Source organism: Corvus brachyrhynchos, unplaced genomic scaffold, assembly GCF_000691975.1.
Source record: "Corvus brachyrhynchos isolate BGI_N302 unplaced genomic scaffold, ASM69197v1 scaffold17, whole genome shotgun sequence".
Taxonomy (NCBI): Eukaryota; Metazoa; Chordata; class Aves; order Passeriformes; family Corvidae; genus Corvus; species Corvus brachyrhynchos.
In genome coordinates this window covers 2,046,953-2,073,769 of record NW_008240046.1, presented here as the reverse complement: position 1 = coordinate 2,073,769, position 26,817 = coordinate 2,046,953, and the positions used below count along the sequence as shown (strand labels likewise).

At 34.3% G+C, this 26,817-nt stretch overlaps 1 protein-coding gene across 3 annotated transcripts in view; it reads left to right on the top strand.

The window, feature by feature from the left end:
* The window catches only part of ARAP2 (ArfGAP with RhoGAP domain, ankyrin repeat and PH domain 2), a 124,413-nt gene that overhangs the window by 53,161 nt on the left and 44,435 nt on the right, over positions 1-26,817 (top strand). For all 3 annotated transcript variants that reach the window (XM_017744618.1, XM_008641360.2, XM_017744621.1), the window contains exons 10-20: positions 4,245-4,360; positions 5,502-5,701; positions 6,458-6,543; positions 7,228-7,410; positions 9,444-9,618; positions 11,176-11,310; positions 15,471-15,612; positions 17,806-17,908; positions 18,537-18,735; positions 20,746-20,809; positions 25,606-25,769. In XM_017744618.1, the coding sequence (XP_017600107.1) occupies positions 4,245-4,360; positions 5,502-5,701; positions 6,458-6,543; positions 7,228-7,410; positions 9,444-9,618; positions 11,176-11,310; positions 15,471-15,612; positions 17,806-17,908; positions 18,537-18,735; positions 20,746-20,809; positions 25,606-25,769 (1,567 nt within the window). The remainder of the gene's footprint in view (positions 1-4,244; positions 4,361-5,501; positions 5,702-6,457; positions 6,544-7,227; positions 7,411-9,443; positions 9,619-11,175; positions 11,311-15,470; positions 15,613-17,805; positions 17,909-18,536; positions 18,736-20,745; positions 20,810-25,605; positions 25,770-26,817) is intronic.

Genomic DNA, 26,817 nt, shown 5'->3' with positions numbered 1-26,817 from the left:
AATTTCATGTTTAGATACAGTTGCATGATTTTACACATGCATGCACTTTAGTGTTCCTTAACCTTGGTGTTTATTTCTGTGTCTGTAAAACAGTGGTGGTATATTAGAAAAGGTGTGAGACCAATTTTGAATCTCCTTGAATTTCATCCAAAATAGAATTGAAGAAATGTTAGTAAAGCCTGTCACAGGACAGCTTTTGCCTATGAAAAGATAACGCAAAATAGAGAAGGCAGTTTTGTACACTGAGAGGCACTTTATAGATACGTGCTAAAGGTATGTTTAAAAATAAAAGTTAAATAATTTCATGGTTTATATACAGATGACACGTTTTCATAGGTTATGTCTTTTTCAGACAGGGTGATAATAACAGCAACACTGACACATTGTAATCATTCACCCTTCAGGAAGGAACAACAGCTAATCAGAAGGCCAGTACTCATCTTAGTATTTTTAGCCTTCAGTTAACTGTGCTGTTTAGTGAATACTTTTGATCTATTATTTTATCTATAAAGAATTTTATTTGGGGTTTTTTAAAGCTCTTATTGTCAACTCATTTTTCAGCCTTTCTTCAAATTCATGAAGACAGTGTAACTATAGACATTTAAGTCATATTTATGTTTAAATTAAAAAAAAAAAAAACAAACAACCCAACCCTCATCTTTCTCTGTGCATTTTTGAATCTTAAACTTTTCTTCCTTTGTCAGAAATCCTAGCACAGTTCCATGTATCTGAAACAATGAGCTTTCAGTGGGTAGAAGCAAGACAATTCTTGTTCTGAAAAGATACTGCTTGCTCTTGCTGTCGATTTTTTTGTATAGTTCTTGAATGGCCCTATTGTCCTTCTGTGCACTCAAAGTGAATGAATTTTTCTTTCAAAGTGGAGCACTTCTTTCTTCCCTGTACCAATTCCCACTTCTGTTTCTGAAGGTGAGAAGAAGACTGCACTCCTGAAAGATACAATTCTGAGCACTGAAAATTAGATTCTAGTGTACCTATATTCACAAAGCCAGGTTTGTGCCAAGTGTTGTGCAATTACCTTAAGGAGTTTCTGTGGACCTTTATGGAAATAACTTCACTCTAATGTACCAGTGAAATTGCTTAATTTGCCACCATCTTCTGTTCTGAAAAGTAGATTCTAATTTCTTAACGTTTCTGACTTTCCTCACACTGAAATTCAGTATTGTAAGTTGTTATGCCCTTGCTGAGTGTAAAACATAGTGAGTTATTCTCTCTTTAGTGGGATTGTTCAGACACTGGGCACGTATGCAAATTTTGGAGAGTTGGTGCTGCACCTAAAGGTTAAGACTTTCAAATTAATGCACTTTGTTTCTAGAGGACTTTCTTGTTTCTGTATTGTTAAGGGTAGTACAACAAAGTTTGGTTTACACAGACATTAATGTGTGTGTGATCAGGTTACTTCCATGCAGCTTGCTCCATTTTGCTCCAAGGAAAGGAGATGCAACTAGCTGTTTGAAAGCATAAAAAAGAGACTTAAAGGGATATAAAATAAATATTTTTGAGAAGGAACATTATGGAATAAGTAGATGAATGAAGTTTAGTTAGCTTTTCTTTCCTCTTATGTTGTGTAATGAAATTCTCGGTTGTCAGGCAAAAAAATTAAAATTCTCAGTTATCAGGTGGCAACATACATATAAAAAAGGACCTCAGTTTTTCACAACAAGTATTTGGGAAATGTATGAAGTAAGATCCTAGAGAGAACTCAAGTCACGTTGTTGTTGGGCTTTTTAATTCCTTGAGGATGTGTCTGTCAGTGGCTAGTAAGTATAAATGTCTTTCCTGCAACTGTTTGTTCAAGTGCTTAGATTGCTGGAAGCTTATTTGGGAAGATGAGCATGTGCCTTTTCTTATTTGCATTATTTTTATGAGCATCACCAGTAGCAAGTGCCTAAAGGGAAGCTACTGTACAGGGGAACTTTTGATCTTGCTCAAGAAGGTAGATATTATTTTGGTCATCTTTGTTATTCATTTACCTTCAGTGAACTTCAATCCGGACCTAAAAGTATATTGAACACCTATTAACCATGGCTTCTGGTGGTTTTTCAACTCTTACTTAAGAAACAAAGAATGCATTGCACTGTTAAGGTTCAAGGATAGGCTTGTTACCTCTCTTTTGAAAATCAGGACTTCTTAAGGCCAATTGCTTGAAATAATTTGAAATAATTGAATCAACAAATTAAACTTGCATCCAATTTACATCTCAGAAGAATAAACCATTTAATTCTAGAAAGTTAATGGTTTTGGCTTGTTTTGGTTAGGTTTCTTTTCTTTTTTCATTTCACTGATAGAAATAAAAGTTTTTGTATTTTTCTATCCCCAGTCTTTTTTTTACTATTTCATCCTTCTGTTTTTCTCACTGGTGAAGTTAAGAATGCTTCACTGCTACAGGAGAGGCTGTCAAGTTCACACTCAAAAGAGATTATTCTGCCCACTCTTTTCCCATAGAGGGTGAATTAGGGACTGAGTAGGCTTCACAGAACTCTCTGCTCTCTTCTGAGACAGGTGTGTTGGTATGAAACCCCTTGGTGTGGGGGCTGAAGATGAGGGGAGAGAATAAAAATATTCAGGTTACAGGATATGAGGGTAGAAGAAAAGTAGAAATATTTAAAAATATATCTATTTTTTTAAATTTTCTAAACTAAATTATATGAAGTATGGCTAAACCAGGTTAGTTATTGAAAAGCTTCTACGTTTTCCAAAGGGTTGTGTCCATAAAATTCATAGCTGGTTCCCCACTGTTACTGTCAAAGGTAATGGATGTAAAAACACCCCAAAAAATTCTTAATAAGAAGTCTGGCAAGGAAACATTACTAACTTATCTCACAGTATATTTAATTAGTGGGAATTCTGTCATTCTAAAAATCTCATCCTATAATGGATGTTACTGTGCTTTTTGGGGGATTATTCTATTCAATGCCTCGTATGAGATAATTGATACTTCTGCTTGTGCATAGACACAATATGCTTGTGCATATATGTGTGTCTTTTGTCAGGTTTAGCCTTAGCAGTCCTGGCTAAAATTGTATCTTTATTTGCTCATACCTGAAATAGGGAAATAAAATTAAGAGTTTTGTAAAGTATTTTCTCCATCTAGGCTTTAGTGTTTAAAAATTTAAGCATCTTTACAAAGAGAAACTTGTCAGTGATGCAGGTTTAAATATGTGTTAAATAGAAAAACAATCCTCTCTTCAGAGGCAGGCAACTCTGAAGCATTTACCCTTCAGTGCTTTTATTTTTATCAGTTTTTACCCAACTACTTGTTATGTGAGAGGTAACTTAGTGAACATACAAGTGGTAAAGTATGTGAATTTGGCTTTTTGCTTGGGTGATATAGTTTGGTTCTGTTTCTGATTTAGTTACTGTTTTCAAGAAGTATGCTAATACTTCCAGAAGTTAATCTTGTGGAAGTGACTGCCATTAGATGGACATGTAAATAAATTTAAAGAAGGAAATGCTGATGGTATTCCAAATAGATCAGAAATAACATACATACTTACCAGTTTTTCCAAAATCCATACATTTGATAGGCCCTCACAAGAGCTCACTGAACATTTTATGTTGCAATTGTGTTAATGCAAAAGTTATTTTTATTTTAAGTACATTTTTCCATGCAGGAGGAAAAAAATCCCAAATGATTTCTCTTGGTTTAAGGCAAAAATACTTTCTAATAATTGAGTCACAACTAAACCTTGTCTATTTTAGCTGCTATATAGGACCTTTTTTCAAAGACATGTTTAGTTCATGTAGTAGATCAGAAGCAACCAAAGGTTTAAGAAAGAATTTTATATGTATTTTATTTTGTTAGAACACTCAGTTTTAAAGCAAGAAAAGCTGCTGTCAGTTAGAAGGATTTAGATGTATAAAAATTATTTAGACACTAAAGCATGATTTAAGCTAGATCCTTCCGTAATTTTGCATTCACATTTTAATGCAATCTATTTTTAAAACTTTTTTTTTTTATTCTTTCCTTTATTAATAGCTAGAGCATACATTTTTTTCTCCTACCAACAATCAAGTAAGGTCTTTCTAGGAGTTGGAAACTTAGTGGTTGGACAAAATTTAGTGGAGGTTTATTTATCCATTAATAAATTAGAAGTGGCTTGTATGTCATGGCAAAGGTGTCTATTACTGGTCTTGGATTTTTTGGACCATGATGAAATAATTCTTTTTCGCGCATTTTTTTTCTTGAATGATAACCCCCTAAACTTTTATTATCTTTTCCCTAGGACTTTAAGACAGGATTTGGTATCACTTTAATCCCTATGAATGTGGCAAATGTAAAACAAGTGGATCGGGCTGCAAAGCAATCTTTTGAAATAATTACTCCTTATAAAAGCTTTAGGTAAGAACTTTAATATTTACTTAACAAAATATGCAATTAACTAAGGCACTAAAGAAATACTGGTTTCATACTGCAGTGCTGTAGCTAGTTTGGATGAAAAGGTGATGTTTTTATTAAGGATGTTCAGCAATTTTTAGAAAAATAGGATGATTTTCTTTCATTTATTTAGCTGTGTGCTGCATTTGTTAGCCCTTGACTAGGCATATTATACCCACAGGTTTGTATTTTTATGTAGCCTTCTTTATTCATTCTGTGCAAGGGCAAAAGAAAAAAAAAGAGAAAGGAATTTCTCCACTTCAACAAATTGCCTCCATCCTAAAGAATAATAAACTTCAGTAGTGAAATAATGCTACATCCATTTAGTATTACACATTTTATTTGAAAAGAAGCTTTCATGTGTTATCCCTTGTAGAAATCTGTGGTTGAAAGCAGTGAAAGTTTCACTTTGGCTGATGCTGAGACTTGTAATGATTTTTAAGAAAATGAAAGTACATGCTAATAAAAGCCTTTTGTTGAGTCTTGTGGTGTTTCTTGAATAAGATGTCTTAATGAAGGAGAAAAAGAAATTTCTTTGTTCTCCTGGACTTGTTAAATGTTAGAAAATACTTTCATTCTCAGTCAACTAGCAGGTAAATTAGTCTTGATCAGCAATTTGAATCTGTTGCTGGTTGGTAGATAGCTAGTTCTTTGATTTTCTCTTAAGACATGACTTTGTTGATGTTTGCTTACTAGTTAATTTTTTAAAAAGATAAATTTAAATGAAATGCAAGTCCATTTTTAATTCTCAGTAAGTCTCCATGTTTTCTTTTGTCCTTCTGTGCTTTTGTTAAAATTCAGTCTTTAAGTTTGGTAATCAGTAACATAAAAGGATTGAAATTAACTCAGGCATGTTACGTGAATGTTACAAAAGCTGTGTAGCTTACGCTAGTAGTGATTCTGTTGAAAAAAGTACTAAAACAGAGGGAGTTTCATTGACTAAAAATACAAAATAATGCATTTCATCTTAGTATTTATATCTGTGTGGAGGAAGATTTTTGACTGTGATTTTGGGTGTAAATGTAATAAATAAGAGAGACTACAGACCATGTTTAATTGGGCTTTAAAATAAAGATCAATAACACAGAAAAGTCAATTGTTTCAGCTTTACAGCAGAGTCAGAAAGAGAGAAACAAGACTGGATTGAAGCACTCCAGCAATCAATAGCAGAAACTCTATCTGATTATGAAGTAGCTGAGAAGATTTGGTTCAATGAGTCCAACAGGAGCTGCGCTGACTGTAAAGCTCCCAGTCCTGACTGGGCATCCATCAATCTCTGTGTTGTCATTTGTAAGAAGTGTGCAGGTGAGTAATTAATGACAAGCTATGTGGGTTCTACAAAATGTCGTATTTGCATATCTATGTATGTCCTTGAATTGGCTTTTTAAAAATTTTATTTAATTTTATTTTTGAAGTGTTATCCTTGTGGATGTTTTGAGAAAGAAAATGTGAGCAAAACTTTTTTTTAATACCAAGGGCATTCTTACTCTAAAGCACTTCCATGCATAAATGGCATGTCTGTGGTAGCTGAGTTCTCTCAGATGAATAATCCTTCACAATTAGTGGAAATTAAGATGCAATAGCACTTCATGGGAAAGGAATGGCTTTTGCAAGGCTAGATACCAAAGAATAATGATTTTTAGTGTATAAATGTTGGGTATTAATTTTGTTACATATGGGCATATTTTACTGTCAATAGGGATAGCTTTTTCAGATACTACTAAAAATATAATTATGTCATGTTTTATATTGAAATATGTCCTTAAGCAGTAAATTTAAGGAAATAGTTTTTAATTCTAGGCTTTCTTTCAAACCAAACTCTCCCAGAAATAGTCTACATGAGACAGCCTACTTTGTTTATTCATTACTATCAAATGAAATTAACTTTTTTTTTCGAATAGGTGTATTTTTGATGCTGTTATTTAATATTCAAATGTCAAACCTAACCTTTTCTAAAACAGCAAGTAGAATAAATCTGGTTTCATCACACTGTTTTGTTACCTCAGCAGAAGAGAAAACCTGTTTAAGTGCCTTAGTTAAGTAATTTTCTTGGATTTTCAGGACAACACAGATCTTTAGGACCAAGAGATTCAAAGGTCCGAAGTCTAAAAATGGATGCTAGCATTTGGAGCAATGAACTTATTGAGGTATGTTGTGATATTCTAACTCTTTTTTCCATCTTGAAACCTACTGTACGAAAAGGAGTTATTTACTGCCTTACAAGAAAACTGAACATAAAACGGCTAAACAATATGGTGCTGTTACAGGAAATTCACTGTTTCTGTGCATCATGTACCTTTGTGTAATTCAAAATACTCATTTTGCTAACAAAATGTACAATTTCTCTTAGTATTTCTCCAAGTATCTAACATTTTTGGGGAAAAAGAAACAAAATACTTTTGGAGAGTACTCATGATGGAGAAAGGGGAAAATAGAGGAAACTTCTCACTACCAGCTTAGCTGCTTGGGGTGTTAAAAAGTGATGGTGGTAAAAAGTGGTCCTGATAGGCTTGGAGCCATCACTGTTTTCTTTAAAACACATGCTACTCTTCTCTGAACTTTAACTAGTATTTTCTAATATATAATGAAGTGTTACAACTGGTTAGCCTTGTAAAGCTTAGCTGCTGTTGATGGTAAATGATGACTGCAGGCTTTATTATTAATTTAGAGATGACCATAGGCAGTGACTGAGAGAGGCTTCTGTCTCCTCTAGACAATTTTGTTTTCTTCAATAACTTTCTTTTTCAACTTTTAGCAGGTGAAAACTGTTTAGAGGCTAGCTTCATACCTTTCATGCTGTTTTGCTAACTTTTTCCTTGCATCTCATCTAGCTCTTTATCGTCATTGGAAATAAGAGGGCAAACAGTTTTTGGGCTGGAAATCTTCCTCCAGATGAAGAATTGCATATTGATGACCCTGCAGAAAAAAGGATAGCGTTCATTACCCAAAAATACAAAGAGGGAAAATTCAGGAAAACACCTTTTCTCTACAAAACCAAGGAGCAGTTGAATAAGGTAATATAGCATGGTTAAGCCCATACTATATTTTGGATTGTACTGTATCTGTGTGCAATTTGGTCATCTTGTTAAGCTGGTGAGAAATTAATTCAGCATCCTGAGTGGCATTCTGGCACAGTTGAGTAAGGGTTGTTTAGGAGCCTTTGCAGGAGTCATTGTATGACTACTCCGTTTCTTGTTTTTCCCGTTAGTTTGCTTGAAGAAGGTTATGGTAATTCTTCCTATGTTTTCCTGAACCACTAAAATATAGATCTTTATTTTAATTCAAGTGTAGTCTAGGGATGCAAATTTCCACTTCACTTCTTTAGATTACTTCTTTACGTTTGGGGTTTTTTTTATACCTTACGTGGCTGACATCTAACATTCAAATACAGTAGAGGATTCATTGTTATCAATGGTGAAAAGAGCTCATACACACTTACATAGTAGCTTGTAACTTTCTGGAAATGAAAAAGCTAAAATTAATGATGGAAAATGTGTGTTCTCTCCTTTTACAAAAAACCCAAATTCTATAGAGTTATAAAATGGACAACTTTAGTTATCAATCTCTCTGTAAATTTTGATGACCATTTGACTGAATTCTAATATTTGATGGTTTGAGTCATGATTGTTTAGGGTTAATGAATACAGAATAGTTTTAATGCATTTTGCAATTTTAATGCATTCAATTACATGAGTCAAATTGTCTCAAAGGATATGTAGAGATTGTGGGGAGGCAGTGGCATTTAAAAGTTGTGTGGTTTGAACCATAGTCATCTCATTTGTTCACTGTTACTGTGGAAAAGGAAGTGTTATTTTTTGTACATTTGGTAAATTGTATGTTAGTTACACACATAATTTAAAATAAGGGCATATAAGAGTAGTTATCACTGAAACACCTCTAGCTGAAGTATAGAACCTCTTGCTGTATAGCTTGTTTTCTGCATTTCATTGGAGTTGGGAAACATTTGGGGGCATCATGGGGAGCTCTTTGTCACTGCAAAATGAGACACTTGGATTGCTTTCTATTTACTGGTAATAGCTGTGAGATTTTGTTTAATACTATAACTGCAGACCACAGAAAGCAGCTCAATGTTATACAAGCATGATTTTTCTTACATCTGTGGGGTTTGTTTTTTGTGGGGAAAGATATATGTCAAATAATCATTTAAATACTGGGAAAAGTTATCAAATTTTCTATGGAGACATGAAATTACCATGAAATAAGGTGTTCACTGCCAAGTAATTCCAGAACTTTTACTGAACTGTCTTCTGTGTTATCTTGCGCCTCCCGGGTGCTTATGTGTTTATTAGAACAGCTAAATTTTACAGGAGTACTCTTCCTATTTGAGTGACTTTTGCTTTAATTACTTAAGAAAAACTCACTCATTAACTAAATAAATTAAATAAATATTAAATAATAGAAATTTTAATGGAATATGTTGCTGTAATTGCATAGCTATTTTTGGTTTTAAGGCTTTGGACCAATCTTGTGAAAGAAAAAAAAAGTTGATCATGTCTGTCTTTGTGTATACAAAAATAAAAGGAGACTCGTGTTTATGATGCAGTGAGATGTTTAAATTTCAAGGAAGATGAACAAGTATTAAGATACACTGAAGAGTAATTTACCTTATTGACTGTTTTTTAAAAAAATTACCTAGGAATTTCAGTATTTGTCCAAGTAATAGAGTTTAAGAATCTAATCTCATCTCTTCGGTTGAATTTCTCAGTTCTGAAATAATAAGAGATTTTCTTTAATAGTTTGATATAAATAAAAAGCAAGCTTCCCCTCCAATTGTATTAATGCACGTTATTCTTCCCAAGTGAAATTTGTGACAGCAACATCTTGCAGAGTTTGGGTTGATGTTTTGGGATATTTTTGTTGTTGTTGCTGAGTTTTTCTAGATTCAGACCATATCAGACCAGATACTTGTCAATGTTTATGGTCTAGCTGTATCAGAGGTGAAAGGATTTGCATCTACCTTGCATGTATTTGTTGCCAGTAACTTTCTAATTTAAACAGACTTCCTATTTTCCCTCTCTGTGATAAGGCCCTGTGTGCTGCTGTAGTCAAGCAAGATGTGCTAGAAACTCTGATGTTACTCTTCAGCGGGGCTGATGCTATGTGTGCCACTGGAGACCCTCTTTACAGCACCCCGTACTTACTCGCCAAGAAAGCTGGACAAAGGCTGCAAATGGAATTCCTGTACCATAATAAGTTCTCAGGTACGATGGATTTCTTTCTTTTGATCTAATTCTTTGTGAAAAAGAGAAAGAAAAAATTCAGAAGAAAAATTGACTTTGCTTTGAAAAAATAGTGGTATAGCAGAGGGGCAGTTGTGGTGGCATTAACTGGATTTTATTAGTGCGCAATTTCAGTTGTGTACAGATTTACTACTTTGCTGAGACATCATATTTAGCACTTAAAAAACCCTGGACAACACAGTGATAAGTTATAGATCTCATACCCTTAGTTATAGCACAGAAAAAACCCATCATCTTCTCTGTCAATATTATCAGTCTTTTACTAGAAAAAATATGGATATATACATTTATCTCTATATATATCTATCTTATATATATCTTATATATCTTATATATATCTATATACATAGATCTAAAGAATTCATCCAGCACTTTGTTTTTTTCTTAAAGATTATTTAAATTGATATCTACTCCTATTGCACACAGATCTAGCTGGTTTTTCACAAGCTCTCCTCCCAAAATAAAACTCACCTCTTGAACCTGCAATATGATCTATCCCAGAAACCTCTTTTTCCCATCACAGCTTCTGTTGCAGAAAAAATTACAAACTTTGGCTTGGAAGTCAACAGTTCTGTTTGCAATGTGTGGCTGCTATGAGGCTCTTGAAAGCAGAAAGCTGTTCTTAACAATAAATAAATTGAGGCATATGGGTGTGACTGAGCTTTTCTTTTAAAAGGGCTGGATACTATCTGAAACAGTCAGGGGCCGAAAGTTCACATTCAGATTTACACTGAAAAAAGAAAAGCTATGTATGTGTATGTAGTCCTGGAGCAGTTTTCCATTGGCTTGTGTCACTCTTCCAATTAACACTGTATAGGCTGAACAAAAAAGGTCTTAGTGGAAAACACAGGAATGAATGAAGGCTTCCAAGGGCAAACAAAGTGCCTGAATTTCTGCTTGAGTATTGCTCAGGCCAGTGCCATGCACTGGATCATAGGATGATGAGCTCAGTCATGGTACAGACATGGAGCTAGGGTGGTTTTTTTTGCTAGCTATGATCTCAAGTGGTCCTAAAGCTGTAGAGAGAGGTTTGCTTGTCTTGGCTCTGTCTTTTCTGCTTTTGGCCCTGCAGCCAAGACAGCACCATCAGGTTCTTACCTTTAGGGAAAGGGAGATGAGTGCATGTGGATGATGATTCCCAGAATCACTGTCTCTCTGCTGCCAGAGTTGCTGGTAAACTCTACATAAGCCCTCAAGAGAAGCAGTCTGCTTCTGTTGAAGCATGTTACATAAGGGGTGAAAATCAAAATTTGGTACATCAGAAAAGAGTATTTTATAGTACCTTGGCAAGCAGTGATAAAAAATGGCAACATTGTAACAAATGTGAACCAGTGGTTTTTTGTGAGTATATTGTCTAATTATAAAAATAAAACCAGTAAGTTTTATTAGTGTTGTAGTAAAGATACTGCAGAGCAACTACATATTTACAGACATGCATTTAGAAAGATGTGTGGAAAAATGGATTTAACTGATATAACTGAAGATCTGTATGTTATTTTCTCCTTTGTCTTTGAATAGATTTCCCAAACTATGATACTTGTTTTGAAAGTGGCTTCTCTGAAGATTCTTCACATTCCACCTTTCTTTGTGAGTTCTTGTACAAGGTTTCTTCTAATGCTGCTAAGCTTCCTACAGAGAAGAAATTAAAAGAAGGTATTTCACTTTTAATTTATGTATTTGAACAACACATGAATATGTATGACTTGGATGAACTTTATTCTTTGTAACTTATTGCATTTCTTTTTTTGAGATAAAATGTCTTTGATATAACATACCCTCTTTGATTCAGTAGACCTCTTTTAGATAAAGAAAATACTTTTTGTCTTGATCTCTTCATTCAGTGGTTGACAGAGGAAGAAGACTGAACTTCTGAAAAATTGTTTGGTTAACACAGTAAATGATAAAAACTAAATAGAAACACTTCTTGCTTTAATTATATTTAGACAAACGCCAAAAATTAGTTTTCATCCAAAATGATTCTATTACAGAAGTCCTTTACAAGTAGCACTGACTTTTTAGCACAGTATTTTTCAAGCTCACAAATTTACAAAATCTTCCAAGTAAAAATGAGCATCTACAAGAACTCTATGACAACTTGAGCTTTATGGGGTGATAATGCATGTATATCATGGTAGATATATGTGGTCTCCTGTGCGTATCAGTCTTCTGTTTTTATTTTTTTCTGAGAAGTGTTATCAGATAATTTTTCCCTTTTTCTCCCCATTTGTCTTCATATATTTTTCTTCCATCTAAACTAATAATGTGGATTTTAAAAATCTGTGGTGATTTATTATTGAATTTATTGCTGCTAAAATCCTTACATGGCATCCTGCACTGGTGTATACATATTTTTGTATGATTGTGTCCATATTCTCATGGCATATGCCTTTAAGATCCTTAGTGGATCCTAAAAACATGCTAAAGCATAGAACTCCCGTTTAAACTCCTGTTTAAAGAATTCCCGTTCTTTTGAAGAATCTGTATGTTAGTGTGGTTCCAAATTCTTGAAAGCATTGGGTGATAACTGAGCTAATGCCTGATAACAGGCATTTCCCAGCAACTTTGCAGATGCCTGTTTTGACAGAGGACTGCTGCTGGGTAGGACTTTACCTAGGATTGCTCTGAAATTGTGAGGAGCTTATTTGGGAAACAATGTAATAACTGTTATAAACGAGGCTTGGACTTTTTTGGGTGGAATAAAAGTCTGCTTGTTTATTAAAGAGAAAACCAAGAGCGGAGACTTGAGGTAAGCCCAAGTCCCACTCAACAACCCAGAAAAACAAACAGTGCAACGCACACGGTATTCCCCTGGACTCGGGTGCCTCAGGAAGACCAGTGGGGCTGAGCCCAGGAGCAGTTCTTATAGTCTCTTTTGATGCTGTGATTGGTGCAGCTCAGATCCTCCCTCTGATGGCTCGTTGCTAGGGTCCTCATTGGTGTTCAATTCTGTCAGTCTCTGGGGCTGAGAGTGATTGGTTTGCCCCCTAACCAATAATCCTCCAAAGTGTTTACATCATGGGTATTAGGTTATCTTAAGAACATTCTAGAACATTCTCTTCCTTTCTATAGACCCGCTACTTTTCCCCATTGGTGTCCCCATCTAGTGGGCACATGGCAACATTACACCCGTACAATCGCAATAACAATTAACTGATTAACTGCATACCCCCACTCCTCTAACAAGCAACTTTTAACTTCTTCTCAACCAAAAAAAAACTTTTAACCATTTATTACAATAACTGCAAAGCTGATTACTACTTGCTCCAAGTTCAGGCCTGATCTTCCATGCTGTGGGTATCTGTATCTATATTCATAAAAAAAATTACAAACCCAGAAGTCAGTGCTTAGGGAAGCAGAGAGCAGATACAAGGCAATCTCTTCTGAGGCATTTTCAATGGCATATTAGAAGTGCAGTATATTTATAAGTACCTGTATAGATTGAAGATTTAGCTGAAAGTGCTCACAGAATGGCTTCTGTAGTCCTTTTTGGGGGAGATGCACTGAGACTGAGCATTTTTAGTAGGATGTCTTAGAATTTATGAGGAAAACCCCCAGGCAAGAAATTTTGAATGTCTTCCATTTCAAGTCTTTAGTGGACAAAAATGAAGATACTTTGAAAGTTTGTAGTCAGTTGCTTAGCATTGCACTTACTACTTGGAGGAATATACAGTAAGTGGAAAAGAATGAGATTTCTCTCAGCTCAAGCTTTGTTCTCTGAAACTGTGATAGTGCCTTGAAGATGGTGGATGTTCTATTGTTTCCTTTTTTGGGGGTGGGTGTTTGTTTGCTTCGTTTTTGTATTGATGTTGAATTACCCATGGGTTTTTCAGGACTGATATTTCTGGGATGGCCTCTTTACAGATACCTGGGAAGATAGGTTTCCCTAAGCATTTGCAGTTCAAGGAGACAAATGGAACAGGGGAGAGAGATTTAATGACATCCTTTCAACAACAACAAAAATCCCTGCAATTTTGAATGAGAAACTGCTCTTGCTTTAGGGCTCTAATCTATCTCTGTCATGTTTAAGAAGTAGTATGACAGAAGTACTTTTTGCTATTTAAAACATAAAATATATAATCTTTCTTTTTCTCTTCTTTCACTACATCCAGAACTGCTTCTAAATCTCACTAACATGAAGTAATATGTATATTGCAAATTATTGTGAATAAGTGGAAATATTTTTTTCCTTCTTAGTCTCTTTAGGAAGTAATTTGAGGGTTAGAGTACTAATATGTGGGAGAAACAGTTTCAGTTCCCTCCTCTGCCTGTAGATATTCAAATAAAGTCATGTTACCTGAAAAATCTGACCTAACTATTTAGGTCTAGAGAAGAGATCTCCTGTTGAAGCAGTTCTGACTTGCTGTGAGCTAATGGAGTCCTCTGCAGGCCAGAGGGGGAGTACCATTCTCTCACAGCGCTTGTCTAAATTTGGGGCTTTTTTTTTTTTTTTTAAATGCTGTGTGTGGATAGGGCTCCAACTCAGAATCCTATGAAGCAGTTTAACCATTAGAGTTAAGTTCTTCTTCAGTGTTACGTGTCCCTGAGGCAGTTGTCAGCCTTGCCTTTAGCACCAAGGGCTTGAAATGTAAGTGCTATGTTTGTTGTCACAGGAAACTGTTTCCCCTTTGTAGACTAATGAGGGGTATCTAATGGTAAAAGGACACTCAAGAAATCATTCAGTGCTGTGAATTAACCAAGGTTTTATACCAACCAGGTGGAACACCTGGAAATACAGCCCCGTTTTTCATTATGCACGTCTCAGTACATGAGAGAGCCAACTCTGTGTGTACCTCTCGTTATAGCAGCATCAGTGGTTTCAGCAGGGGTGTGTAACTTTTTAGGAGAGTTATTGTTAATTAACAGCTGTTGATACCAGCAAGAAGAGAGCTCAAATGTTGGTGCTATTCTGGTGTAGTGGATCAAAAAGTAAAGCTTAGAGGTTTAGAGGCTCAAGTTTGATTTGTTTCTAGTGTAAAAGGTTTTATGGAGCCCTTTTAAAAGCCTTGATATTCCAAAGTTTTCCTTGAGAGTTTAATAGTTTAATGAATATTGCAGTAGTGAGCTGTTTTGAAGAATACGTTTTGGAAGATGGGAGGGGAAAAGCTGGGGAACATTCAGGGACAAACCCCTGAACATTCAAAACCTTAAAGTTCGGTGCTTAACTCCTGTAAACCTATACATTATCAAGCCATTTATCTTATGTTTATTTTAGTACTTAAAATGTGTTTAGACAGAATCTAGATAGTACTAGATAGCAAATAGCATGATACAAATAAATACTAATAAAATATACCAAAATATTTATAAAACATGTATAAACCATATAGGAAACAACAGAGAAAGGAATTGAATGAAATATAAGATAACGTGGTAAGCATTTGCAAATTGCAACTGTTTTTTTGTTTGATTTTGTGGGTGTTTTTTTGCCAGATCTGTTTTATGAAATTCTCAGAAATATTTTGCCAGCTGTATAGGAATTTTAAGACTGTAGAAAATAAAAATAGTCTTTTCATTTAGGATCTGCTTCTCTGCAGTAGTGGAAACAGGTGCACCTCAGATTTTGTTCTAAGAGCTAGATGTAAGCTAGAATGAATTCATGAGTATTTTCAGTAACGAATAAACATTACTATGCTATGTCATGTGTTGTATTTGTATTTAGGTCATAAGAGGGAATAAACATTTAGTTGTAATAATTACTTGAATTAATTGAAGTTGCTCTGCAGAATTTTTACTCCACCTTGTGTTTACTTATTTTTCAGAAAAAAAAACTTACTTAAAAAACCCTGACCTTTCTATTATTTCTTTAATCACAGATTGCAACAAAAGATGGTGCACTTTAGAAAGTGGCTTTCTGAGCTACTATGAAAATGATAAAACTACCACTCCTAATGGTATGATTGACATCAATGAAGTTATCTGCCTTGTAGTACACAAGTCAGACTTTTTAAATAGAGGGTAAGCTCCTGAATTCATATTTCAATAAACAAACTATTAATTTTTTTCTTGAATTTTGAATAGGGAATTTTGAAAAAAAGCGGAATTGTTTTATTTGATGTCAAGAAATTAGTGCTGTGTGATATTTAGGGATTTTCTTTTTTTTTTCTTATAGTGATAGAATGAAAATATTAAGGTAATTTAAAAGGGCAGCTTAAATTAGATACATCTGTTATTAAATCTGTAATGCATATTCTCAGTGCTTGAAAGGTTATATGATGATAAATTGAACAATTAATACTCATTTTGCTTTCTGGGATTGACCACTGCCTCAGGCCAAAATTCCTGCTTTGCTTCTTCCTTCAAATGCTATAGACTAGAGCTCTCCACAGTGCTTCTGGATTTGGTCACAGAGATACTGGTCTTCGAAATCCATTCTTTGTTCTGTAGCTGAGGACAACAGAGTAACTGATGAATATTGTTAGTTTGAAGATAGCAGCTTTATTTTTGTGGGGTCTTGTTTTTTCTTTTGTAACTCTCTCACATGCCATTTGTACATGACAAACATCACATGGAAAGCGATGTAAATCTGATTCCAGTGATACTCGATTTCTTTAGGGCAACATTTTTGTTTAAAATATACTTTGTATTTATCTAACAGACTCCATAACACTTTCTTTAAATTTTTTAACATGTCTATATGCACCTAAAATAAAAATAACTTTCTATCATATAATACTGTAATGCTTTTAGTTACAAAACAAAATCATCTGCAAAGAAAGCATAGTCTATTCAGTAAGTTTCTGAAAAAGATAATAGGAATAAAGGACTTAGACCACTACAGGGGGGAGAAATCCTGAAACATGGTGGTGTGTCAATATGCTATCAAATATAGGGAAGTGACCTTCATTATTCTGCAGTAGCTCTGTGATATTCAGAAAAAAGAAAAAAAAAATATCACTTTTTTCTTCTGTCTTCAAATATAACCTATTGCTTGCAGCATTTCAAAGTGGTTCCATTTTTGGGTATTACCTAAATTAAAAAAACATCTTGGCTGAACACTTCACTCTCAGGGAATAACTAACCTCCTGTTGTGGTTTACCTGCGATTGAGGAGTTTTATGAGAAATTTCTTTAGATTTGATATTTCATGTAGTGAAGCAGCTGGTCCTTAAAAAGACCTATTCTGTTAGTCAGAACTAAGTGTTTATATAATTTTCAAAGTGGTTATTGAAAATGACAGAAGTGACTCATGCTCAGTTCTCCACATTTAGACAAATCTCAGTCTCCAGCATTAAAATGAAAAAGCATATTTCATCTATTTGGCATCTATGGACAGGTCACAGATAAAATCATGCTATAAATTGGTGAACCATAATTTGTAAGTTAAAGACTGACCAACCCTAACTTTCACATTATGTTTACTTTCGAAATTCCATGCCAATTTAAACTGGTTTGCTTTTTCTTCTTTTACTGTCCTTATTTGTCCATTAAAAATTGAAAAGACCAGGGTTCATCTGCTTAAATAATGGTATAATTCTTAAAAAGAAAAAAACCCAAGAATCTACCTTAAGAAAACTTTTAAGACCACCTCGAGGTACAGCAACTTCAAAGTAGTCCTACTCATCTTGGTGATGGCAGGTGATACACAGTGACCACGCATTTCGCCCCAGCAGATTCAGGCTGTCTGACAGCCTCTTCTTAGAGGGCAGGTGGAGGACAGGAATAGGTTGGTGAGAATAATAGTACTCTCCATCCTTGACTGTTCTCAAGGCTTCTCATTGTGATAATCCCTCTCTGAGCAGGAGATTAGACCAAATGACATCTAGAGGTGCCTATGAACCAACATTTCAACTTGTTTATAATTTCCCATTCAACTAGCTGTTCTGCTTATATTAAACATTAAAAAAAATATTTTGAATGCATCACAAAAATATACTTGTTCAAATTGCATGAACTTGAAAAAGCAAAAAATTCCGTACATATTTTTAATGACTATATGTAAACATTTTTATGCATTTTGGAATTACTCAGAAAACTATTACACCATAGCCTCAAAACACATATTATTGACCTGCAAAGTACTTTGATCCTGTTGTGTTGTAAAGTGCTCTATTATTAGCTGCGCTGTACTTGTAATATTGGTGGAGAAATGCAGATGGAAAGAATGAAAAAATAGTGAAATAAAACTCTTGTGTTCTCTTGCTTGCTTTAGGGACATCTTTACATTTGAAATATACTTAATGTCAGAACGTGTTTTTCTATTTGGAGCTGAAACTGCATATTCACAAAGAAAATGGACGTCAGCAATAGCTAAGGTAATACCGATAATTAGCTTTTTCAGTTAGGCCAGGAGCCTTTGCACAAATAATAAAGTGTCATTGTTAGCTTAAAACCTTTGAGAAGCCATTATTGATGAATACTGATCTATCCTGTGTGTAAAGGTTTCTTGAGCAGCAGAAAGAAATAACTTCTGTGATTTAATGTTTGAAACAAGATAATAAAATGTGAAAGGAATTGAAGCAGCATTTTAATACCGACCTTAAGAATATATTAAAGGTGCTCTAGTATAAAGAGATATACTATATGAATATATTTCATCTAAGATTTTTATGGTTGCAATTCTGTTAAATTTATTTGCTGAAACAAAATTCATAAAGCGATACCATATTTTATACTGTTCCAAATGTTAATAATCACATTACTAATTAAATCAATGGTAGTTTAAAAGCAAAAATATTTGAATTGTAGTGTAGGAATGGAAAAAATGTTAAACTTGATTTTATATTTTAAATTTAGTGTATCTGTGGATTTATGAGTGATATATCTTTATTTTTTTACTGTGACCTTCTTCCTAGAATCCTATAGATTTGCAATATTTTGATTTTGTTTTTTAGGGGCGGAGGGTTTTTTTCTTCATCTGACTCACCCCATTTTCTTTGGTAGCATTTTGTTCCTCCTGTGGCTGAATCGTTGTTAGAGCGAGACTGTGACCTGATTGGGCAGCTGTACTACAAAGATTGCCATAGCCTGGATCAGTGGAGAAAAGGCTGGTTTGCTATAGAGAAGTCGAGCCTTTATTTTTGTCTTGAAATGGAGGATGCTGAAGAAGATTCCATATATCTAAGGAGGTTGCAAGAATTAAGTAAGAACTTGGTTTAACATCTAGTATTCAGAAAATGTTCTGTGGGATTAATTCACTGTTAAGGAGACTTCTACTACATTTCAAAGTAATAAACTTTGGGAAGCTCAGTAACTATTCCTTCACATGAGTCAGATGTTATTCCAACTCTTATCTAAATATGGAGTTAGTAAATTTCTGTCTTGGGGTTTTTTTTCCTACTTTTTGGCACATGCTAGAGAAATTTTTCACATCTTTAAAATGAATGATGACGGTTTTTGTTCCAGTTGCAGCCATGTCTGTCTTACAGGAGTACAGAATTGAATAATAATATATAACCTTTTGGGATTATTGTCTCATATTTTTGACAGGTCAGAAATACTCACTGCAGAACATGTTCTTGAGATGATTGACAGGTCTAGTTTTAAAATACTCAAACATACTGGAAAATTATAATTCTCTTGGAAAAATATTTCACAGACTAATAGACTTTTTTCTGATACTAAAAATATTATTTGCTCAGTGTCATGATGTGGAAAGATAAGAATATTTGTAAAAATGGTCTTCTATGACCAATTTTATATCATTGTTTGTAATTATGCTCTGAATCCTCTTTTAAGCATATCTGCCCTACTTGATTTTATATTGAACAAGGCAATATGTTATATAGAAAAGTACATATAATTCAAGGTTTATAATAAAGTAACATAGGAAGATAATTTAGCTCTTTGCTGATAATCCTCTTGATAAATGCTGACAGAATGTGGACTGTTTTGCAGGAGCTTGCCTAAATGCCATTGGGTTTTCTACTGTTTATTTACTGCCACCTTATATTTGGTGTGAATAACAACATGAAGGTGGTTTTTAATCAGGAATGTTTTTATGCCTCTAGGTGTCTTTTAACTTGTGAATGCTTTTGATCTTAATTCAGAATTAAAAGATTAGGCAGTAGGAGAACTGTTCCCGATATTTGTTTTGATGATGCAACTGTAATTGCCTGTGCCAGAATCATGAAAGCATGCAAAATCTGTGTATATTATATCTCATGTATAAAAATGAAACACTTTTGACTTTCGGGTGAGAATTGGTTTTGCTTGGGTTTTTTAATAGTAATTGTATTTCTTGGAAATATTATAGATCCATACTCTTTTCTTTGATTTCTATTTTCTCCAGAACAAATCTGCTCCACCTTTAATACTGATTTGTGTAAATGAAACTTGACAAATAATGAATCATTTGTGGAAGTATAGTAACTTACCTTCTTGATATTTGATTCAGTAAATATAGGTGAGGTTATGAGTAGATGTGATACAAAAGCATCAAATAACATGCAATGTGTTTATTGAATTTCATTGGTATTTAGGACTTTACTGTCGCTGGAAATTAGTTGAAGTAAGGTGGGGATAATATATTACATGCACTTTGAGATATTAACTTTTCAGAATTTTGAATTAGTAAGCATGTTACATTTAATTTACTGGTTTTATTATAGTGCGCGGTATAGTTTTATAAGCACTGTAACTGAAAACTATCCAGATGTATTTGCTGTAGGTGTTTTACAGGGTGCTTTTTTTAGCAGGGATAACATAAAGCAACATAAAGAAGGATGGCACTGATCTTCACGCTTAACAGATAACTTGCATTATGTTATTGTAAATATGTGCAGCCATTAAGATGCAAGAAGTTAATGGATTCCAAAATCCAGCTTACTTCTGAATCGTTCTGTCTTCTACAACTTGTATTTACAAGTTTAGTGTAATAAAACACTGTAGCATGTTCTCACATTAAAAAATACATGTTTAAAATTTCTTGATCATATTCTGTATTAGTTTTTCTTGTAAATGTAATGTGGTATTTTGTGGAGTTTTGTTTCTATTATCAGCAGTATTCTTTATTTGTTAAGTTTAAGAATTCAGTGCTCCATTTGCCACTGGAGATCATTTTGAAAAAAAAGTGTATGTGCATGCATGTATGCATTTGTCTGTAAATATGTGTCTGTGAAGGTCATATGGATGTGTATGTATTTTTTTTCAGCAACCAGTAGTGTGATGCAAAACGGAGAGAGAATAGATGTCCTGCTGCTTGTTGAAAAAGGAAGGTAAGGTTCCTATCTGAATAAAGCTTTGATCTGTTTTTATATTGATATCTTAGAATTATCGTTGATGAGTTCTGGAGTTTTTTCACTTAGAGCTGCTAGCAAGAGAGTAAATTTGCAGACTTTTTAAAGGAGGGAATATCTTTGTGCATTAATTACATTTTATGTCTGTGTCACGAAATGTTAACAAGCACTACTTAATTAAAAGCAGTTTTCCCACTGAGAAAATTATTCCCAGATTAGTCTGCCAATAATGGTTTCTTCAAAATGACCTATCTCCTTTTACCCTGTTAAAAAAGTATCTCATTGGAGCATTTACTACCAACTTCCTGGTTTTTTTATCATTTTTATGTCTCAGAATTCTGTCTCTCAATCTGCTATCTTAGGTTTGAGAGGATATGAATGAGGTGTCCTCTGATTTGCTCCATACTCAGTTTGGATTTTTTCCCTTGATCTCTCTCTCCTCTGTGCTTTTAAAACACTTGAAGTGACTGGTGATACTTGATCTCCTGTTGCTATCCAAACAGAAGTTCCATAGTACCTTGGTGAAACAGCTACTCCTGTGTAGTTCAACTGAGGCCAGCAGAGGGATCTGCACAAATGAAAAGAAGAAAGTTGTCTGAAAATATCTGTATACCGTAGTTTTTAAATGTATCTTCTATAAGTAGAATTTAATGCAAAATCTCTAATGCTACGCTTTCAAGAAACACAGTTGTGCAGACAATTCAGTTTCAAATATTTCTTATATTTTTCTGAAAAAATTTAAGCTCGTTTTAGGTGTCTGTGGATGTTTTCAGACCATAATGTAATCCAGATGATTCTTTTTTTCCCTGTTATGCTTCTCTTGTAGTTAGCTCTTTCTTATTATGGGTAACAAACCTTCCCTACATACTGGCACAATTTCTTTATGCTGATGGTTCATTCATTGTTCTTTTCTTAACCCTGTGATGATAGCAGTAAGTGTTCTCATAAAATGAAGTTATGGGCACAAAATTCTAAAATCCAGAATTAATATAAACATAAGAGTCAGATGAAAGGACTTGTGCTTCCTATATGAAATGGTGGATGTAAGACCTTTTGAAAGTTCCTTGAAGAAATGTTGCTTGGTTACATTTACAGTAATTGTTTATGTAACGTCCATGCTTTAGTTGCAATTTGATTTTCCGAAATAATTTCATATTGATTCTTACTTAATACCTGTTTTCAGACAGGTAAATTACTAGAATCATGTGGAAATTGCCAGAGAACACTGAGTTGTTCTGATGTCTGTTTCTCTCTCTCCCTGACCGCTTTACCCAAAATCACTTGGTACCACTGCTTTCCCATTGCAGAATTGTACAACAAAGCTTGTAGACATAGCTAAAGCTAGTGGATTTTGCAGGATGGGTTAAAGACAAGCCTTTGCACACTTGTGGATGAAGTGTGGTTATGTATGTTGTTTGTCTGACTGCTGTGGCAGAAGGCTGTGCTGGTAGTCAACAATAAAGCTGTACAGTAGCTTCCTTAATGTTGAGACTCAGTGATTGTGGACTGCTGCAGTCACTTGTGCCAATTCAATTCTCTCAATTCACTAAGGCAGAAATCTGTGTTCGCAGGCCGCCTTGTTTGTTTGAGTACTTAAATTATTAATTTCTTCGCTATGGACAGTATGTGCTTCACACAACATAGAAAACTGCCATTTTTCGCCATATTGTCACTACTGCTATCTATTCGTTATGAAATGTGTGATCTTTGTCAATTTTTATAACTGGAAGAAGTAGCACATACATAAATGTACTATAGAAGGCAGTGCATTTATATTGGAGGAATGCATTTCGGTTGAGTCTGTGGAAAATAGTTGGTAATCTGCATGGTAGATCTTCATAAACATTACAGTACAAATAGTTTCAAACATGATTACTTCTATAAAATCTTTAAATTCCTCAGTTTTGTGCTATATCACTGTGTTTCAGCCCGTGTTTATGTTTAGTCTTAAACCTTGGATTTAATATAACTTTATATTTTGTTTATGACAGTTTAGTGAGAAATGCATGTATTTGTTATTACTTCTCTCTGAAAACTATGAACACAGAGGTTAGTTCTGCAAAGTTACCTCTATTGCTTCATAAAGTTCTGTAGAAGACTCCTACTGTGCTTGAGGAAAGTTCTGCTCTTCTGCTGGAAATTATTTCCCCTTGTCTTTTCCGTGCTTCCAGGTTCAAGGAGATCAAAAAATCATTTACAATTACGGAAAAATAAAATTAAAAGTGTTGTTACATTTGTCTGAAAGGACTAAACTGAGAAGGACTGCTTTAAACATCTAATTTGTAAATTGTTGTATGTTTTTCTGATTTAAAGTTATTCTATGTGTGTTCTCTCTCAGCCAAAAATTATTGAGGTTTGAGATGAGCTTTTAAGCCACTTCCACAGGAAATTGACTGAGTTCTGAACTGTGTCTGGCACTGGTTTAATTTCCTTTTCTCCCTTCTTCGCTTTTATGGTATTGTAGTGAAATTGCCTCTCTGATTTATCTTACTTTTTGATGCCGCCACTCTGGAGATTTTTGACTAGGCACATATAATTTTTTCAAAAATAATCAGTTGCCTTCTATGAACAATCCAGGGTCCATGGTTTTCACATTTATGTTTCTTACCACCAACTTCTCTTTCACGACTGTTTTGGTCCTATGGGACCACAACTTAAACAAATACCACATTTTCTTTGTTAATTATTAAGTAACCTCTTCCTCTGTAATAAAATTAAGCTTAGCAGGTTCTCAAATTTTAGAAAACTAGGAGAACATAATCGTTTTGTACTTCTGGTATCTTTTTTCTAATGTGATGCATTGAGGGGAAGATTGAAAGATCCATAAAATACAAGGTGATCTTTTCCACATAGTTTAGGTAATTCATATATCACAACAATTGATTGACAGACACATGATTTAGACTTTCGTATCTCTGTGAAAAATACTGATAAGTTTATATGACCTTTGAAGTTCAGTATGGTATTTTTTGTCTCCTGCTCTGGTATCAATTCATTGATATGCAGCAGAGTTGCCCTTTTCTTGTTTAGAAGTAATAATATTTTCACTTTACAGTATGCTGCTTCCTGTATATATCATAATTCTTTAGATAAAAAATAATCTGTTGAGACTTCCATTTATCCTTTTGCATAATACCATAATGTGAATCCTGCTGTTCTGCAGGGGAAATAAAAACACAATAATATGCATATATATCTACATTTCTTGTGTTGGAAAGCACCATAAATCTTTTATAAATCATTGTCCTAACTTCTGATCTGTGAATAGTAGTAGCAAAGGAGTAGAGTATCATGCACTGTCAAACTTTTTTCTACTCAATTCAAACTTCTTACTTTCCTTCTATATATATGGCAATAGCAATACCAGAACATGTAGTGGTGTATTCTTTGGAAGGTATTGATTGAGAACTACCTGTTTAGACAAGTCTTAAGGAACCTTAAGTTTGACAGCACTGAATTAGGCACACTCATTTTGCTGCAAAAATAGGAGAGCTTTATGCAAATTATTATTTTTTTCTTAGTGGGAGAGAGAGGCTGTGTTTCTACTATCCAGGCATGTGTGGTGGTTAACATGACTTTTGAAGTCATGAAATAAGGACTTCCTAAAAATGTGGTTCAGTGTGATGAAATATTTTAGTGTTATCTACTCTGCTGCTGAATGGCTCAGTCTGTATGGTGGATCTTGAGAAGAGTTCAGATCCTGGCTCTGTGTATGTAATACATTGACTGCATCCTCCCTTCCTACCAAGCTAGGAATGCTAGAATGGAAACATTTATAAAAGCCAAATAGAAACATACTACTAAAAAGAAATGAAATTAAGTATTTCTTCATCATATAAAATGCTTTCTCCCCCTCAAATGAGATAATCAAAATGAATGTTTTTTCTATTTTGATGAAACCATTTTTATAGAAGTTCAGTGGAGCATTTTGGCTTTTCATAATTAGGAAATAAATGGTCATTAGAGAAAATTGACCTCTTACGTGTCTTTAGTGGGAGATAAGAGAATGTATGTAGAAAAGTTTGCTTACTGTTTTAATACTTTAGGAAGTTGTTTATTACACACATGCATGTAGATGGACCTACACTCTTAAACTTTTCAATTTTGCTATTTTCTCTTAGAAGCTAGCTTGTCAGGGTGGCACAGAGGAGATTACTGTAGCATGCTTAAATAAAAGAGTCAGAACAAGGCTGTGCTTTGATATACAGTCAAAGTGTTGCATTAACTTATTCTGCCTCAACTCTTATCTTTTTTGTATATGTCCCTTAGCTTTGTGATAGTGGGTGATCATTTTGATACTTGTGTAGGAGGGAAGTTCAGTATGTCTCAGCTGCTCTATAGAAGAGGTTGGTGGGTGTGTGGTGTTTAGGGGCACGAATACAAAAGAAGGAAAGCTTTTTACAGTATTGAAAGTTGTCTCTAAATTTGTTTCCTGCTTAACTGTCGTGTGGACATATGAATGCGTAGTGTAGGACCAAGACTGAAGAAGAGTAATTAAAATGTTGGCAGGTTCTTTCAAAGGCTTGTGACAATGCTTGTGGATCTTCTGTCATTTTTTATAGCACTGGTAATACAAATGTATTTGGAAAAAAAAAAGATGCTGTAACAACAGACTACCATCACAGCTTTATGTGGGGAAAGGTGCCTTGATGTCTTACTCCAAGTATTTCTCTTCTTTTTTTCTTTATTTTCTGAACATCTGCTTTCTTGCCGTAGTACAATAACATCATTTTTTTATTTCTTTCCTGAGCTCAAAATATTTTTATACTTTTCAGAACTCTATATATCCATGGCCATACAAGGCTGGATTTCATGGTCTGGTATACTGCAATTGAAAAAGCAGCAGGTACAGATGGTAATGCATTACAAGATCAGCAGCTCAGCAAAAATGATGTTCCTATTATAGTGAACAGCTGCATAGCATTTGTTACGCAGTATGGTAAGTATAGTGGATTTTATTCAAGCTAAGATCATTTGTGTAATACCTAAGCACCCCCAGTATCAGATCCTATTGAATGAGTTTATATATTACTTAAACCATGCCCTTCACTAGCCTTGCCATTCTGATGAGATGGTGCAATACACAACCACACATCTGAGAATGGTCAGTTTGGGGAAATACAGCTTGGTAAATGCCCTTTATAGACACCTTTCTATTTTAAATACTGTGTTGTTTGCCTTATGAGACAGCCTTGGGGTCCAGTGCCTGAGTGCAGACAGCTCAGCCCAGAAAATAAACTCTCTGAACCTGGAAAAGCTATGGTATGAGCACAGCTTCTTGGAAGGTGACATCAACTGTGGAATTGAGTTCAGTCTTAGGCTGCTGTTTTTTCAGTGAAATAGCCTAAGGATGTATAGTCAGTTACCATTTATTTAAGTAAATTTTGCTAGCATAACTTTCCATGGCATTAGGTCATATGCAGATATGTTTGTGTCCTTTTACTACTTCAAATGCATAAGTTTTCTTGTGAGATGCTACATGAATATCAACCCTGTACAAATTGGTCTTTGGTATAAATGTGTCTGTAACCTCTGTCAGTATGAAAACATCTAATTTCTATCTGAGTCGTTGAAGTTTAACTAAATAACCTTTGAATATAGCAACACTGCATTATTGTAAATAGTTGTACTGGAGTTACACCTAGTGCCTAAAACTAAGGAAAAAGCTTTGCTAAATTATTTCTTAATCATTAGCAATAGAAATTATTCCAAGTATAGTTTAAACCATTTCATCCACTGAATTGTTAAAGCAGGTTAATTATGTCTGCCACTTAGAGCTATTTGTGTAGTCTAAATTAAAATTCAGTTTCCTAATGTCTTTTAAATCAGTTAGATCTTTATCGAAAATATGCTTTTCGGGATCAGCATTAGTAGCTGTTAAAATGCTCAGCTGAAAGCTGAAGGAATTATTTGCATGCATTACTTGCATGCATACATCTTTTGTATCATCGTTGTAAAGGTTCTGTCTTAAGCTGTAGTCTAAGAAG